The sequence below is a fragment of the Danio rerio genome, chromosome 21 (genome assembly GCF_049306965.1).
Source record: "Danio rerio strain Tuebingen ecotype United States chromosome 21, GRCz12tu, whole genome shotgun sequence".
NCBI classification, from domain to species: Eukaryota; Metazoa; Chordata; class Actinopteri; order Cypriniformes; family Danionidae; genus Danio; species Danio rerio.
In genome coordinates, this window is record NC_133196.1 from 23,096,463 (window position 1) to 23,112,308 (window position 15,846).

The following is a 15,846-nucleotide window of genomic DNA, read 5'->3' on the forward strand; positions in this document are numbered from 1 at the left end:
GGACTAAGCCAAAAAAAGAAAATAAATGACGTATCTGAACTGAAGATAAGTTCTTTGTTCAGACAGAACAAAGCAAATTGTAAAAGAAAAGGGAATTATATGCACCTTAAAGTATGGTGTTATAGACTAGACTTACCTATTTATTTATTAATTTTACAAGCCCAAATCAGAAGTTGGGACATTATGAAAAATGAAAAGAAAAAAATGAAAGCAGTGATTTCCAAATGTACTTTGACTTGTATTTCATTGCAGACAATATGAATACAAAATATTTCATGTTTTATCTGCTCAAAAAGTTCCAAATTCTATTAAAAAATGGACAGGGGCGGTTTAGAGCTAGTAATTAAGTAATTTGTTTAAATAATGATGAGTTTTAAAACAGGTTTTGTCGAGGGCTGCCGGTTTGCCAACAAATACATGAGAAAAGATTGTAAATGTTTAAAAACAATGTTCCTCAAAGAAAGAATCTGGAGAAATTTCAGTGCCTCAAGGACAAGGGGACAAGCCTAAGCTAAACTACCATGATCTCCGATCACTCAGGTGGCACTGCATCAAGAATCCTCATTCATTTATAAGCGATATTACTACATGGGATTAGGACTACTTTGGCAAATCTTTGTCAAGTACCATAATATGTAGTTACGTCCACACATGCAAGAATTGTACTGTGCCAAATGGAAGCCCTGTGTTAACAGTGTCCAGAAGTGCCATCGACTTATCTGGGCTCGGAGGCATCTGGAATGGTACATCACAGTGGAAATATGTACTGTGGTCAGATAAATCAATAGAAGAAAAGGATCATCCAGACTTTTACCAGCAACAAGACCAAAAGCCAGGGTCTGTCATGCATGGGGTTGTGTCATTGCCTTTGGCAAAGGTAAGTTACTTCTGTGATGGCACCCTTAATGCTAGAAAGTACAAAGAGATCTTGCAGCAAAATATGCTGCCTTCCTTTCCAGGGACGCCCATGCATATTTCAACAAGACAATGCAAAACCAGATTTTGCACATATTACAAAGTCCTGGCTGCGTAGTAAGAGGATACAGGTACTGGATGGCCTGCCTGCAATCCTGACCTGTCTCCAATATAGAAAGTGTGGCACATTTTGAAGCACAAAATGTTACAACGTATACCCGTACTGTTGCCCACCTTATAACTTGTTTGCAGGAAGAGTAGGACAAAATTACAAACTTAATTAAAAGTTGCTAGGCTATGAATATTTGAATTCTGGGAAGATTTATATTTTTATTGGGTTTGATTACAGACTTAGGTTTTTGACAGACACAGAAAATTAATTGTGAAAAAGTTAGCAAAATCACAATCTAATCAAATTCACAACCTAAAAGGTACAAAAGGTTTTAAAAGCACATGTCAAATATAGTTTGAAACAGGGTTTCTCAAATTAAATGACAAAATAAATAAATTGACTGTGACTAAGTGTGAAGATTTACAGTGCATCCAATATCAGCAAACACTTACAACATTTTTCTAAAAACCATCATGGAAGGTCAGAAATTGAGGCCTGGCTGTTGACATCATCAAGAGTGCAGTAAACTGTCCATAACTCTCACATCTGGGACCTGAAGAACTATTGCCCAAGGGGGGGGGGGGGGGGGCAATTATCGAGCCCATGATAGTTAATGACCTCTGGATCTTTTTATTCTCCTCTCAGGCCACATTAATCCCAGTGTGTAACACTGTGAGACAAACTTGAGAAAATACCCATATTTACAAAGTGTGTATTGCATAACATGTAAACAAATGGACATTTATTTGTTAGTGTAGGTAAAGTTAAAGTGCTCTAAGATTTTGCTCAGCGTTATGATTTTAGATAAAACTTAAGATGACACCATTTGACATTTATCAAATGTTTTTAAGAGTATTGAATGTCAATTTAAAAACATTATGTAGACCTCCTTTAACTGCAACACTGCTGATCTGATTTATTAAAGTGCAACGCACATGCAATGCACATTCCACGAATCATAATATATTGCTTTTGGTATATGATATGCTCTGCTATGGTAATGATATACTGTAGTGGAAAAAAGTGGGAAAAAAATGCTCAGGCCCTGAACCTGAGTGATTATAGTTTGGTTGATGAGTTGGAAAATGACTATGGTTTAGTTGATGAAATGTGCAGGTTGAGCTCAACAGGATAGATAGATAGATAGTAGCAACATTGGTCTATTCATTTTCTTGTCGGCTTAGTCCCTTTATTAATCCGGGGTCGCCACAGTGGAATGAACTGCCAACTTATCCAGCAAGTTTTTACGCAGCGGATGCCCTTTCAGCCGCAACCCATCTCTGGGAAACATCCACACACACACACTCATACACTACGGACAATTTAGCTTACCCAATTCACCTAAAGTGCATGTCTTTGGACTGTGGGGGAAACCGGAGCACCCGGAGGAAACCCACGCGAAGACAGGGAGAACATGCAAACTCCACACAGAAACGCCAACTGAGCCGAGGTTTGAAATAGCGACCCAGCGACCTTCTTGCTGTGAGGCGACAGCACTACCAACAGCGGACTCAAGATTATTTTCAAAACTTTTTTATTGAATCTTTTAACCAAAATGCTAATGGTCAAATTTGGCTCAATTCATTAAGCTAAGCTAAGCTAAAAGGGACCCTAGAACAAGAAATCGACTAAATGGATTCAAACATGGTTCAAGTGAACTGTTTGACCTGATCCCTAAAAAAAGAAAAAAAATCCTTTTTTTTTGTTCTTCATGTAAGGGCAAAAAGCAGTTTTACAAAAAGGATTCGTAACGGTATACTGCTGCGGAGACTTCCAAACCCCTGTGCTGCAGTAAGCAGGGTTTCAAATGTGTTGTGCTGCCTAAGTACTGCTAAACACAACAACAATGGTGGCTGAAAGAGAATAGCAGTTTTATAAACATCTAGCAAGCAGCCAAAAGTGCCACTGCTTATATTTGTACAGACACAGAATGGAACAATGTTTAGAACTATTAGATGTGCCACAACAGGGTACTGCTTCTTGGCTGGTGTGTACAAAAAACGTTGTTTCGAGTCTTTCCCCGAGCGATAGTACAGTTGTGAGCTCTGCTACTTGACCCTTCAGCATATTCATGTTGTTAATTTGACGTTGTTGTGATGGATGTGTTTCTCCTGTCTGACTATGAGCTAAGAGAATATGAAGCACGTCAAAGAAGGCGAAAATCCACAACAAACCCACTGATTGTATGATAGTCACAGAACAATAAAAGCTCAAAGGTGTTTAGGAACAAAACAAACTGCTCCAAAAAGTTTGCTATGGTGAGCTATTTCGAACTGCTGAAACAAATAAAAAAAACTTCATTGTGGCCAGATTTGGTTTGAAATTATCTAATTTCTTTTTTTTTTTTTAAATGAAATGTAGCCTTAAGACTTCTTTGTTTGATGCTTGCCAAAAATTTGAAGTTAAAATATAATGTCATCTTTTGATATAGCATATTGATATTGACAGTAAAGATAATTTAGTCCACTATCACAGATTTTGTTGTTTTTCTTTTTAATCTAAACAGTAAACACATATTGACCATTTCTTTTTACCTAATCCAGCAATGAAGACAGCAGTCTAACCTTCTAACTTTACCAAATATCTTAAATCTTTGTTGTTGGTTTTTTAGATTAAACAACACTCATATGTTCTCAAGAACCTAATTATAATTATCCCAAAATATTTTATAATCTCTTCAGATGATTTCCCAACTGAAAAATAAACTGCTTTAAGAACCAAGATTCTCAGCTCTCAAGACATCCAGTTCCCAGGTTGTTGATAAACACTTTTCTCACCCTTTTGTCACTTTGATCCTCACTTTGATCATTCAATGATATAGATGCTTTGAATGAATTGTCTTGTGTGCTTTTTATTGCAGGTTATCATATTTCTGCGTGATTAAAAAGCAATTTTCATAATCTGATGGATAACAGGTCATACTGTCCCTCATGATACTAAAAGATTCTAAGTCATACAGACATGTTTATTTTACTTGTTTTCTTCTTCTTTACCTGCTGACATTGTCTATTAATATTTGTCTTGTTATGGTCATTATCATGGAAAAGCTCTTCATGGACCAATGTACATCTTCTTATGTCATCTGTGTCACGATGGGCTTACAAAATACAAGAAATATCCAAGTGCAGCAATAGAAGTTTTAATAATAAATAAGGGGACAGGCTAGGTTCAAATATCGAACAGAGACAAAAGTACAACCCAATAAACAAAATGAATCAAGCAAAGTTAGAACAGGAATTCAAAAATATGATCATAACATGAAACAAAGTGAACAAACAAACAAACCAAAAGTGTGGGTCAGTGAGCAGACTTGGTACAGATAAGAGCTGGACGAAACAAACCAGAATCAAACAGCAAACAGCAAAAATCCAAAGGCAAACTAAACACAACATAACAAGGCTTATAAAGACAATTAGACAATGACAGACAGCTGGAAGCAATTAGTGATCACGTGAACTACAAAGCAGGAACAAACCAAAACATAACTAGTGTCCAGAAAACCACAAGATGGCACTACAGCAGACATGACAATCTGTGTATAACTGGTGTTTATGGAGCAACAGGATTTTACCCTAAATTTCTGTCTGATTTAATATTGGATTCATACGTGATTTCCTCTCACATGTGTGCTCTGCAGACCTATGTTATCTACAGCTCTTTACTTTCTGATATCACAATATTAACAGTGATGTCTTATGATAGATATGTAGCCATATGTAAACCTCTAAACTATCATTCCAAACTAACTAAACTTACTTGTGCAATATTAATTCTGCTCTCATGGATAGTTCCTAACTTCTCTGTGATTCCAGCAATCATGTTGGCACACCTGAGACCATTTTGCAAATATCATATTGATAAATTTTATTGGTCAATTGTAAAACTGTCTTGTGCATCATCTTTTGTTAATAATGTATATAGTTATAATTTTAGTATCATATTTATTAGCTGTGCACTTATTATTATTGTGTCTTATATTAAACTGGTTGCTGCATGTACAAAATCTTTAGAAAACAGAAAGAAAGTCTGGCAAACATGTTTACCACATTTATTTTCACTGATGAATTAAATTTTTACTTTGCTTTTTTCCCTAATTTCTGTTTAACAGAGAGCAGATTTATTTCAACACATTTTTATATAGAATAGTTTTAATAACTAATTTTTAATGACTGATCTATTTTATCTTTGTCATGATGTCAGTAAATAATATTTGACTACATATTTTTCAAGACACTTCTATACAGCTTAAAGTGACATTTAAAGGCTTAACTAGGCCAATTAGGGTAACTAGGCAGGTTAGGGTAATAAGGCAAGTTATTGTATCATGATGGTTTGTTCTGATGACTGTCGAAAAAATATATAGCTTAAAGGGGCTAATCATTTTGACCTTCAAATGGTCTATAAAAAGTTAAAAAACTGCCTTTATTTTAACCAAAATAAAACGAATAAGACTTTCTCCAGAAGAAAAAATATTTTCAGACATACTGTGAAAATGTCCTTGCTCTGTTAAACATCATTTGGGAGATATTTAAAAAAGAAAAAAAAAAATGAAAGGTGGGCTAATAATTATGACTTCAACTTTATTCTCATCACTTTTTGGTACTGTTACTAGAGAAGCCATAGTAAACTCTGGAATTTAACTTACTGTAGGACTGCACGTGTCAGATTACAGCTGTCAGATTGCTTTTAGATATGTTATTTAATAGTAGGCTTGGTGCACATCTTTTAAGATCTTCATGATTCTCTATTCAAAAAGACAGGGGATGTACTTGCATGGCTGAAATAGCTAACAGAGAGGCATTTTAAAGATGGTCTTTAAATTAAAAAACAGAATGAAAAAGCAATGAATATTGTACAAAAGTGAATGCAACTTTACAGTATCCAACAAAAACAAAAAGACAGATGCAAAAATTGTTTGTAACATAATATAATAGTAAATTATTATTTATAAATAAATAGTAAAAGCAAACATTTAAACATTAACATTCTCTAAAAAACGCATACATCCAATCTTACTAATTGTCTTTGTTAAAATGTCCCTGAAGTGCTTTGAAAAACACATCATTAGTCAATGCATTTATGTAACTTCCATTGAAACAGAATGACAAGATGAGAGCAGATCCTCCTCCTTTTTAAAATTGCAAATACATATAGCTTGGCCAGAGCTGTTGAGTTCACTGGCTGAAAGATGCATTGTTACTGAAGATAACATGCCAATAGAAAAACAGGCAATTTTTAAAAATCATCAGCTTCACAACATGTACAAAAAGTCACTGCACTACAACTAGCATGGACTGTAACAAAGATTTTCATTGGACGTGTTCATTCTTCACCATATTTGACACTGGTGTGTCAAGTATGATCTCCATTCTCACTAGACTACCGAAGACACGTTACGTGACCATTAACACTCACTGGACATGTGCATACTCTGGGCATCACAGTCAGAAGGCGCTTCAGGTCAGTTGAGGGAAGACCACCCTTCCCTCTGTGTGGAGTTTAGCTTTTCTTTAGATGGAGCTAAACTCAGAAGCCATGTCGGGGAGTCCCTAGGTTTTGGTAGTTGATACAATCACTCAGGCTAGAGCCCCCTCTATGAGGGCAGCTATGCCCTGTAGTAAAGTCTATTCATTGTTTGGTGCACTTTTCAACCAAGAAGTCTGCTGAACTTGCACAAACAGTGTTGTGGTTTCCTTCCTCAATCCAAGCTGGAGCGCGGACTGTCACCATCCACACTGAAAGTTGCTGCCATCTCCATGGTGGATGGCAGAATGTTGGAAAGCATGACCTGGTCTTTTGGTTCTTCAGAAGTGTTATTAGATTGAGGTCTCATCTGCCTCTTACATTCACACTGCAGCCAAATGTGGCCCGAATCAGATTTTTTTGCCCACATGTGACCCAAACCACATGGAATTTGATCTTTTTGGTTCAGATTTGTGCCACTTTCATATGGAGTAACAAATCAGACACAGGTCTGATGTTTTGCAAAGTGACCGCAGTGTGAACGGTTATGCAGGACTACATGTGAATTTTACATAGTCTTTGAGCGACATGCGTCATCATTCTGTGCTGCAAACATCATCTACTCCTCAGCAGCTTAGTAGAATAGCACACAGCGCAATTACTTTCCCACAGAAAGTTGGTAGTTCATATTGATAAAAAATGGTTAATGATTGTGGCAATCTTTCTAATGATTGGGGCACAGGTTGATCGCGAAGCCAAAGAGCACCGGGGGATGTTGCAGATTAGGCATCCATGTGCAAGAAAAGGCACTTTCATTTTAAGGATGAACTTTCTCTCCGCAATGTCTTTTCAGATGCCTTAGTAAGAGGGCTGATTTGTGAATTAGCTATGAAAATCAGATGTAGAGCCATAGGTTAACTTGTGGAAAACGTTTTGATTCTGCTTAGATAGCTTTTGATAGAGCTGGCTTGGATGTGTTTGTGTGAATGGAGATATGTGATGAATAAACTGATTGTAAGCGGGGAAAATTAGGGAATGAGAGGTTGCACATGGAATGATAATGTTTTATGTTTTCTGTACGGTGAGGATTTAGTGTGATGTTCTGGGGGTTACTACGGTGGCGGGGAAGTGCAAAACAACATTACAAAGTGTGAAACACTTTTACAAAACTCGAGACAAATTTACATTTTAAAAAACATTTTTACGTATCATCAGACACAATTACATAGGAAAAACAATTTTACCAAGGACAAAACAAATTTACATTTTAGAAAAAAAATTAACACGACGCAAAACACTTTTACAAGTCCCGAAACAAATTTACAATTACATATTCCCTACGAAAAGGGCATTTACCACACACCGGAAGTGACGTGAATGTAACGCACACGCTGGAAAATATCAATAATATCCAGCTCGTGTGTGACTTTGTAGACGGGTTTTTACGAGTCTACAACTATAAAAATCATGGTTTGACCAACTGCGATAAAACATATTAGAGCTATTCTGAGAAAATGTCAGTGTGAGAGTGTGTAAAAACAATCAAAGCACGACACATGTTGAGTGATAAAGATATGAAAACCAACCCAAACCTATAGATCCGAGTAGCTCAGTTAGATAGGTCGGTTGTTACTTATGCAGAACCTTTTGGCTTGGGTTCGAATCCCGTTGATGACATGTCAATTAAAATAATTTCTTTACATTAATTTTGGTTTATAATGTTCTGCTACACAGATATTAAAATCAATAATGTTTACACTGACACCAAGTAATAAGAATCTTTATTTGGTATGGGCATGTTTTGTTGCCGTAAAAAAGTGATGAATCTGCCAATCTGCAACTGTGAATAGTTCACAACTGAAAAGGGGCCTCAGTTAACACTGACACCAGTTAAACCGTAACACCGGCTTCCTTCAGTTTACTGTTAAGAGCCCTCAAGCAGATGTTTACACCGTGTACAATTGACATTACGTCCACGATTACAGCGTACGAGTGGATCTCGTAAAAATATTGAACACATTGATGCAGTGTGTCTGGTGTTTCCGTCTGCTCCGCGTCCTTTATAAACTCTAAACACCGACCACACGTGAAGCAAAACCGTGTTAAGCTGCTCATGTGTTTGCCACAAAACGGGCAAAACAACCCTCGACCGCTGATCATGTTCGGTCACCATAAACCTTGTTTACACCATGTACTCCAGTCCACAGCGCGAATTTACCGCGCTCACTAGCAACAACAACAAATTTCCCCGCGTCATTCCCGGTGTGGTACATTCACGTCACTTCTGGTGTGTGGCACATGCCCTTTCCGTAGGGAATCTGTAATTGTAAATTTGTTAGTAATAATAATGTGCATGCGGAAATTTTGGTGTCCTAAGATGGACAGCATTTTATGTTTAGAATAATCTTGTTTCTTCAAGAATATGGAAGATTACAAAATTTAAGTCGATTTTCTTTAGGTATGGATGCTTGGAATTATGTGAATCTAGATGGGTGCCTAAGAATTCCATAAAAGTGCTTGGCCCGGAGGTTCTTTCGTTAGAGGAATGCCAAAAAAAATTGTCACTAAGGGCCCTATTATACACCCGGCACAATGAGGAGCAAAGGCACGGCGCAATAGTCTTTTGCTAGTTTCTTTGCTAGCCTCTCGCGGATTCACAAAAACAAAAACTGCACAAATACGTACCTCCTGGGACGTATTTCGCGGTCTCCAGAAACATCCACGGGACTACGTTTTCAGCATGAGCCTGGGTTGGTTGTGTAGTATTTACCATGGTATGTGTTTTTCTGTCATATCAAAATGCCACTCTATTTTCACTTTGTGCCCGTCTTTCAATCAATGTGTTAGTGGGACAGTACGTGTGTCAAATGATACGGTGAATTACATTTGTTTGGGTTGGTTTTATATTTGAAAAAAAAAGAGAAATTGATCACTTTTGCGAGGCTTTGACGAGGCTCCATTTGAATGGCACAAGATGCTGTCTGACGTTAAGGGTAAATGACTCGCAATTGTTGTTTTTTATTTCTATTAGATCACGTTTTTTTTAAATAATCAGTTGAGGAGGTGGCGCTGATCAACAGCAGGATTAGTTCAAAATGGTTACAGCAAGTAAAACTAGCGTTTGAAAGCTGTCTAACTGTGACTGTTTATCCGCATCAAGCTGCTGACCCGAAGTTTAAAGCATCCTCCTTATGCATACACACAAAGCATAATGGGTAATTTTGCATTCTAAGAAAAATTTCTATACAGTAAACACATATTGATGACCTAATATTTTACCTAATCCAGCAATGAAGCTGACTAACTTCAGAACTTCACCAAACATCTCAAAGCGTTGTTTTTTTTTTTTTTTTTAGATTAAACATAACAATTACAAAGTTTTCAAGATCTTATAATTAATCCCAAGATGTTTTATAATCCCTTTAGATAATTTCCCAACAGAAAAATAAACTGCTATAAGAACCAAGATTCTCAGCTCTCCAGACATCCAGTTCCCAGGTTGTTGGTTGGTTTGTTGATAAACACTTGTGTTTTTCTTTCACCCTCTGATTATTCAAACATATAGATGCTGTGAATGAATTGTCTTGTGTGCTTTTTATTGCAGGTTATTATTTTTCTGTGTGATTTAAAGCAGTTTACATAATCTGATGGATAACAGGTCATATTCTGTCATACTGACCCTCATGGTGCCAAAAGATTCTAAGTCATATAGACATGTTTATTTTACTTGTTTTCTTCTTCTTTACCTGCTGATATTGTCAATTAATATTCGTCTTGTTATGGTCATTATCATGGAGAAAGCTCTTCATGGACCAATGTACATCTTCTTATGTCATCTGTGTGTAAATGGTGTTTATGGAGCAACAGGATTTTACCCTAAATTTCTGTCTGATTTAATATTGGATTCATACGTGATTTCCTCTCACATGTGTGCTCTGCAGACCTATGTTATCTACAGCTCTTTACTTTCTGATATCACAATATTAACAGTGATGTCTTATGATAGATATGTAGCCATATGTAAACCTCTAAACTATCATTCCAAACTAACTAAACTTACTTGTGCAATATTAATTCTGCTCTCATGGATAGTTCCTAACTTCTCTGTGATTCCAGCAATCATGTTGGCAAACCTGAGACCATTTTGCAAATATCATATTGATAAATTTTATTGTGACAACTGGTCAGTTGTGAAACTGTCTTGTGCATCATCTTTTGTCAATAATGTCTATGGATATATTGTTACTGTCATATTTATTAGCTGTGCAGTGATTATTGTTGTGTCTTATATTAAACTCATTGCTGCATGTAAAGAATCTTTAGAAAACAGAAAGAAATTCTGGCAAACGTGTTTACCACATTTGTTTTCACTGATGAATTTAATTTTTACTTTGCTTTTTGATGTGACATATAGCAGATATGGTTCAAATGACATTCCAGAGAGTCTTCGCAGTTTTTTGGCCTTAGAATTAGTCATAGTGTCACCGGTTTTTAATCCTTTGATCTATGGTTTAAATGTTAGAGCAATACGTAAAAGAGTGTTTACTTCATGCGCTGAAGCAACAGTGAATGTTCCAGGAGCTAGAAAAAGGGTACAGCAGAATATTAGTCATTTCTGTGATTCAAAGATATCATGTAAAGTCCTGTGTTGTATTGTTTTTCTAAGTAAGTAAGTGTAATTTGCTACTGGAATTATATCCATACAGTATGCACAATATGATTAAATTGTCTAATGAAAGACACATATTTTGCTTTTTTGTTCATATTCATTGAATTTGAAATCAGCTTACCAGTGAACACACCTTATTTTTTGAATCAGTAGTAAATGCTTGCTTTGAGTAAACCGCTGCAAAAACTCCTCTCCAAAATTATAGTTAAAACATTTGTTGCATGTTTTGCATTTGCTGTATGGTGAGAGTCAATGAAGGTTCTAATTATTTAATCAATATTTAAAAAATGGTACATATCTGTATCATGTGTCTAGTTGTGAAGTTTGACAATAAACAATAAAGCTCAAGGACAAAATTCCAGCAAAACATACCCAACCGGAATTTCCTGTTCAATTATCAACCCTAGGTTTAATCACATTGCATTAATGTCATATTGGATCTTATCCAAACCTCTGAAAGTGAAGAGGCTAAAATGCACACAGATCCAGGGACATTATTGAAATGTGTATATACAGTGTCACCAAAGGCATCACACTTTACATATACTCATCACTGTTGGTAAAGTCATTGCACAGCAGCTATAATACAGTAAACTCTGAATTTTCACTTTGTGTAAGACTGCACATGTGTCAGATTACAGTTGTCAGATTGCTTTTAGATATGATATTTAATAGTAGGCTTGGTGCACATCTTTTGAGATTTTTATGTTTCTCTATTCAAAAAGACAGGAGGTGTACTTGAATGGCTGAAATAGCTAACAGAGAGGCATTTTAAAGATGGTCTTTAATTTAAAAAACAGAATGAAAAAGCAATTAATATTGTACAAAAGTGAATGCAACTTTACAGTATCCAAAAAAAAAATAAAAAAGACAAATACAAAAAAAATTGTTTGTAACAATCAAAAAAAACAAATGTTAAACTTTAACATTCTCTAAAAAATGCATACACCCAATCTTACTTACTAAATTGTCTCTGTTAAAAGTTCCCTGAAGTGCTTTGAAACACACATCATTAGTCAATGCATTGATGTAACTTCCACTGAAACAGAAAGACAGGATGAGAGAAGATCCTCCAAGTATGATCTACAATCTCTCTATACTACCTAAGACATTTTACTTTACCATTGCCACTCACTGGACATGTGCATACTCTGGGCATCACAGCTAGGGGGCGCTTCAGATCAGTCAAGGGAAGAGCACCCTCCCCTCTGTGTGAATTTTAACTTTTCTTAAGATGGAGCTGAACTCAGAAGCCATGTCGGGGAGTCCCTAGGTTTTGGTAGTTGATACTATCACTCAGGCTAGAGCCCCCTCTGTGAGGGCAACTATGCCCTGCAGTGAAGTCTATTCATTGTTTGGTGCACTTCTCAACCAAGAAGACTCCTCAATATGTCCAATCGGTGTTGTGCTTTCCTACCTTTTATCCAAGCTGGAGAGTTGGCTGTCACCATCCACACTGAAAGTTAATGTTGCTGCCATCTCCATGGAAACATGATACATGGCAGAATGTTGGAAAACATAATCTGGTCCTCCGGTTCTTCAGTGGTGTTAGGAGATTGATGTCTTACATGCCTCTTATACCCTCTTGGGATCTTTCTGTGGTTCTTCAAACTGCAGAGAGATCTATTTAAGCCACTCAATTCAGTATCTAACATAGCTCTGCTGACCATGCTGGCTTTGACCAAGAAGGTCTGGGACCTGGAGGCATTTTCAGTCAGCAGTCTTAGTATCTAAGCCAGGGATCCTGGAGGGCCGGTGTCCTGCAAAGTTTAGTTCCAACCCCAATCAGACACACCTGGGCTAGCTAATCAAGCTCTTACTAGGCTTTCAGAAACATCATTGTAGGTTTGTTAAGGCAAGTTGTAGCTAAAATCTGCAGGACACCGGTCCCTCCAGGACCGAGTTTAGACACCCCTGATCCAAGCAAAGGTTGGCCTACTGGATAGTGGATGTCATTGCCCTTAAGTAAAATACTTAAAGTGAACCATGTTCTCCGAGGTTGAGTGCACAGTACCAGGAGTGTCACATCCTGTGTGTTAACATGCGGCACCACTCTAACAGACATCTGTAGAGCTTTGGGCTGAGTATCACTGAACACATTTGCAAGATTCTAAAATCTCAGAGTAGAGCCAGTTTCCTCATAAGAACTGTCTGGAGCTTTCTCTGCTAGGTTAAGTTCCCTACTTGTGAAGTTCCTCCAAGGCCCGCGTCACCTGACTGTGCAGAGGAGTCAGGTGAGGGCCAATTATATTGTTGCTATGCCTGCTTGGTCAACCCACATTCTGGGGTATGGTGCCAGCTAAGTACGGTCCCCAGTACAAGAGGTGTAGGTTATCTGTGTTCATCTATAGGCTTGATGATAGAGCTCTGCACGATGATTGACTATGCTCTCATAACCACCAAGTCGGCCATCCGTGACCTGGGGAAGATGATGGCCACACTAGTGGTCCAGGAATGCTACCCTTGGTTTACCTTGTTAAAATATGCAACAAAGTTGTGACCCTGTCCTAGACATTACCCAGGAGTCCTTGGCAGTGAATAAACAGTTGAGTGTGATGGGGTAGGTGGTCTTCTGGCAGACTTAGAAGACTGCTCTCCTGCTGGGCACATCCATGCTGGCTAAGTCTGCTAGGGGCACCACTAAGTCTGGTAAATGGGCTGGGTATCCCACCTACAATGAATGCAGCATGTCACATATGTCCAATGGTACCCAAGAAAAAGCTATTTATCCTCTCTCTAGGTGTGAAGCTTGAGAGCTGCCAGCATGGAACACACTCACAACCTCAGTGCACTTTGGCACAGGCTCTGAGGGCATCAGATGATGACTCGTTTTCTCACACCTCCAGCCTCTCCGTGAGATTTTGGGAGGAAGGTAAGAGCCAGTTATTCAATTTCAGCTCTTTCTTGGGATGCACTGCTTCCCGAGGTGAACACCCCCTATTCAGAGTTGCCCCACTGAGGGTGTGCTAGCGCTCCAATAGTGCAACTGGCTTGGGCTCTGATGGCCTAGTTAGTGCTTCCAAGCCCATTGTAGTGGCTTATCTGCATGGTCAGACTCAGCAATGCAATTCAGGTCACCAGACAACCTCCAGAGATTGTCCACTTGTCCACCTGGCAAAGGATGGAATCAAGCCAGTCCCTCTAGCTGAGATGGGTGTTTTACAGTCTGTATTTTATTGTCCCCAAAAAGATTGGTGAGTTATAACCAATCCTAGATCTGCACATTTTAAAATTGTTATATGCACAGGATGCCATTCAAAATGTCCACGCAGAAACGCATCCACTGATGCATCAGTATCTGTGATTGGTTACAGCTATATACCTGAAGTACACTGACTTCCATGTCTCAATTCTCTTTCACCAGAGACAGTTTTCTACATGCCATTCACATCCTGAGGCCCCTCTTAGCATGTTTGTGCTGGCTACCAGCTGGCCCTGGGGTTTGAGCAATTTGCTTTTTACACAGTGAGCCTGCTCGCACATACCCTGTACATGGCCAAGGAGAATGAATGTCTTGCTTGTTGTGCCTCTGTGGCCCAACTAGACCTGTGTTTCCGAACCTCCCTCATGATGACCACTCCTTGGGGACAGGGCAACATCTGGCAACCATGGCCAGATCTCTGGCACTTTTTGCCTTGAAGTTGAGTCTTTTCCCTGAGTGATGTGCTTGGTGTCAAAAATTTCTGTGTGCACTTATTCTGCTCTGCTTAGCGAGTACTTCATCTAGTGAACTTTAAAAATTTTCTTCCATGACTCAGCGGAGGAGTCGCGTGCTTGGCACATATGTCTGGTATTGCCGCTCTGTTAACCCTCGTTTTAGGGCTGGGTAGCAGCTCTGAGTGATCCTGCCTAATGATCCCATATGTGTCAGTCAGCCATGGTGAGTACCCCCCTCTCAGGCGGACCTATGTTTTCACTACTATCTAACCATCCTACCCATATGTAGTACTTTCCCTGGATAGGGCCACCCCATACGCATATATTGTCACTAGTTCTCACCACTTGGGTAGCAGTTGGCCTATGCAGCATCCTTCCCCTTTGGAATGGGCACTCTTTCCAAACATACTGTCCTATCTCTAAAATTCCTAGTCTTAAGTTAGCTAGGTAAAAAACTTTTACAACTACCTAAATTCTAATCTTCTCATATTCTGGTAATCAAGGGCCCGGGGACATTGGAAGGTTGCACCTTGCTTGCTTGTGTGCTCATGCTATGCTTGGCAAACATTTCACCAAATGCATGGAGGGTCCAGCTACTGTTGCACTTACCATACACTACCTCAATGTGTTGTGGCCACACAACTCGTAGTTCCTCAACTAGAAGGGAACATCTCGGTTACTGTCGTAACCCTAGTTCCCAGAAGGAAAGAACAGATATGTTGTGTCTCGATGCCACAGTAGCTGGTGCTCCAGCTGGGAGCTGGGCACTCTGCTTTTTTAGGATTAAAGACTTGCTTGCTCTTCTTCACGTGTGGGCTATATACACAGCTTATTATAATCAGCTGCACCTCTGAAGGGCTGCACTTTGCCAATTCATAGACATTTCTTGGTCCCTTTTCTTAATCTTCAAGAGTGATTGCTCATCTGGCAATTCCTCCAATGTGCCATGCCAGCACAATGTCTTTGTTGTCTCTTTCAGGGAATAAGGGTTACAGCAGTAACTGGGACGTTCTGCAGAATGATGTCACTG

General features: G+C 38.5%; 3 protein-coding genes across 3 annotated transcripts in view; all 3 read left to right on the forward strand.

Annotated features, from left to right (window-relative positions):
• Positions 1 to 4,065: 4,065 nt before the first annotated feature.
• LOC108180717 (olfactory receptor 2A14-like) lies at positions 4,066 to 5,096 on the forward strand. Its single transcript, XM_073936111.1, has 2 exons — positions 4,066 to 4,090; positions 4,444 to 5,096. Exons 1-2 carry the CDS (start codon positions 4,066 to 4,068, stop codon positions 5,094 to 5,096), a joined length of 678 nt encoding a protein of 225 aa, XP_073792212.1.
• Positions 5,097 to 8,092: 2,996 nt separating this feature from the next.
• Positions 8,093 to 15,846, forward strand: part of neu3.1 (sialidase 3 (membrane sialidase), tandem duplicate 1) — a 150,523-nt gene continuing 142,769 nt past the window's right edge. Inside the window, exon 1 of the mRNA XM_073935028.1 lies at positions 8,093 to 8,387. The gene's annotated coding sequence lies outside the window, so the exon portion shown is untranslated. The remainder of the gene's footprint in view (positions 8,388 to 15,846) is intronic.
• Positions 10,138 to 11,163, forward strand: or62a2 (odorant receptor, family 62, subfamily A, member 2). The gene is given in 1 exon segment (NM_001128406.1): positions 10,138 to 11,163. A coding segment is annotated over 1 exon segment (1,026 nt).

Excerpts from the sequence above, each read along its gene's own strand:
- LOC108180717 (XM_073936111.1), top strand. The coding sequence starts at position 4,066 with ATGGAAAAGCTCTTCATGGACCAAT. Across the intron at positions 4,091-4,443 it reads AAAGCTCTTCATGGACCAAT|ACAATGACAGACAGCTGGAA; the intron begins GTACATCTTCTT and ends AAAGACAATTAG.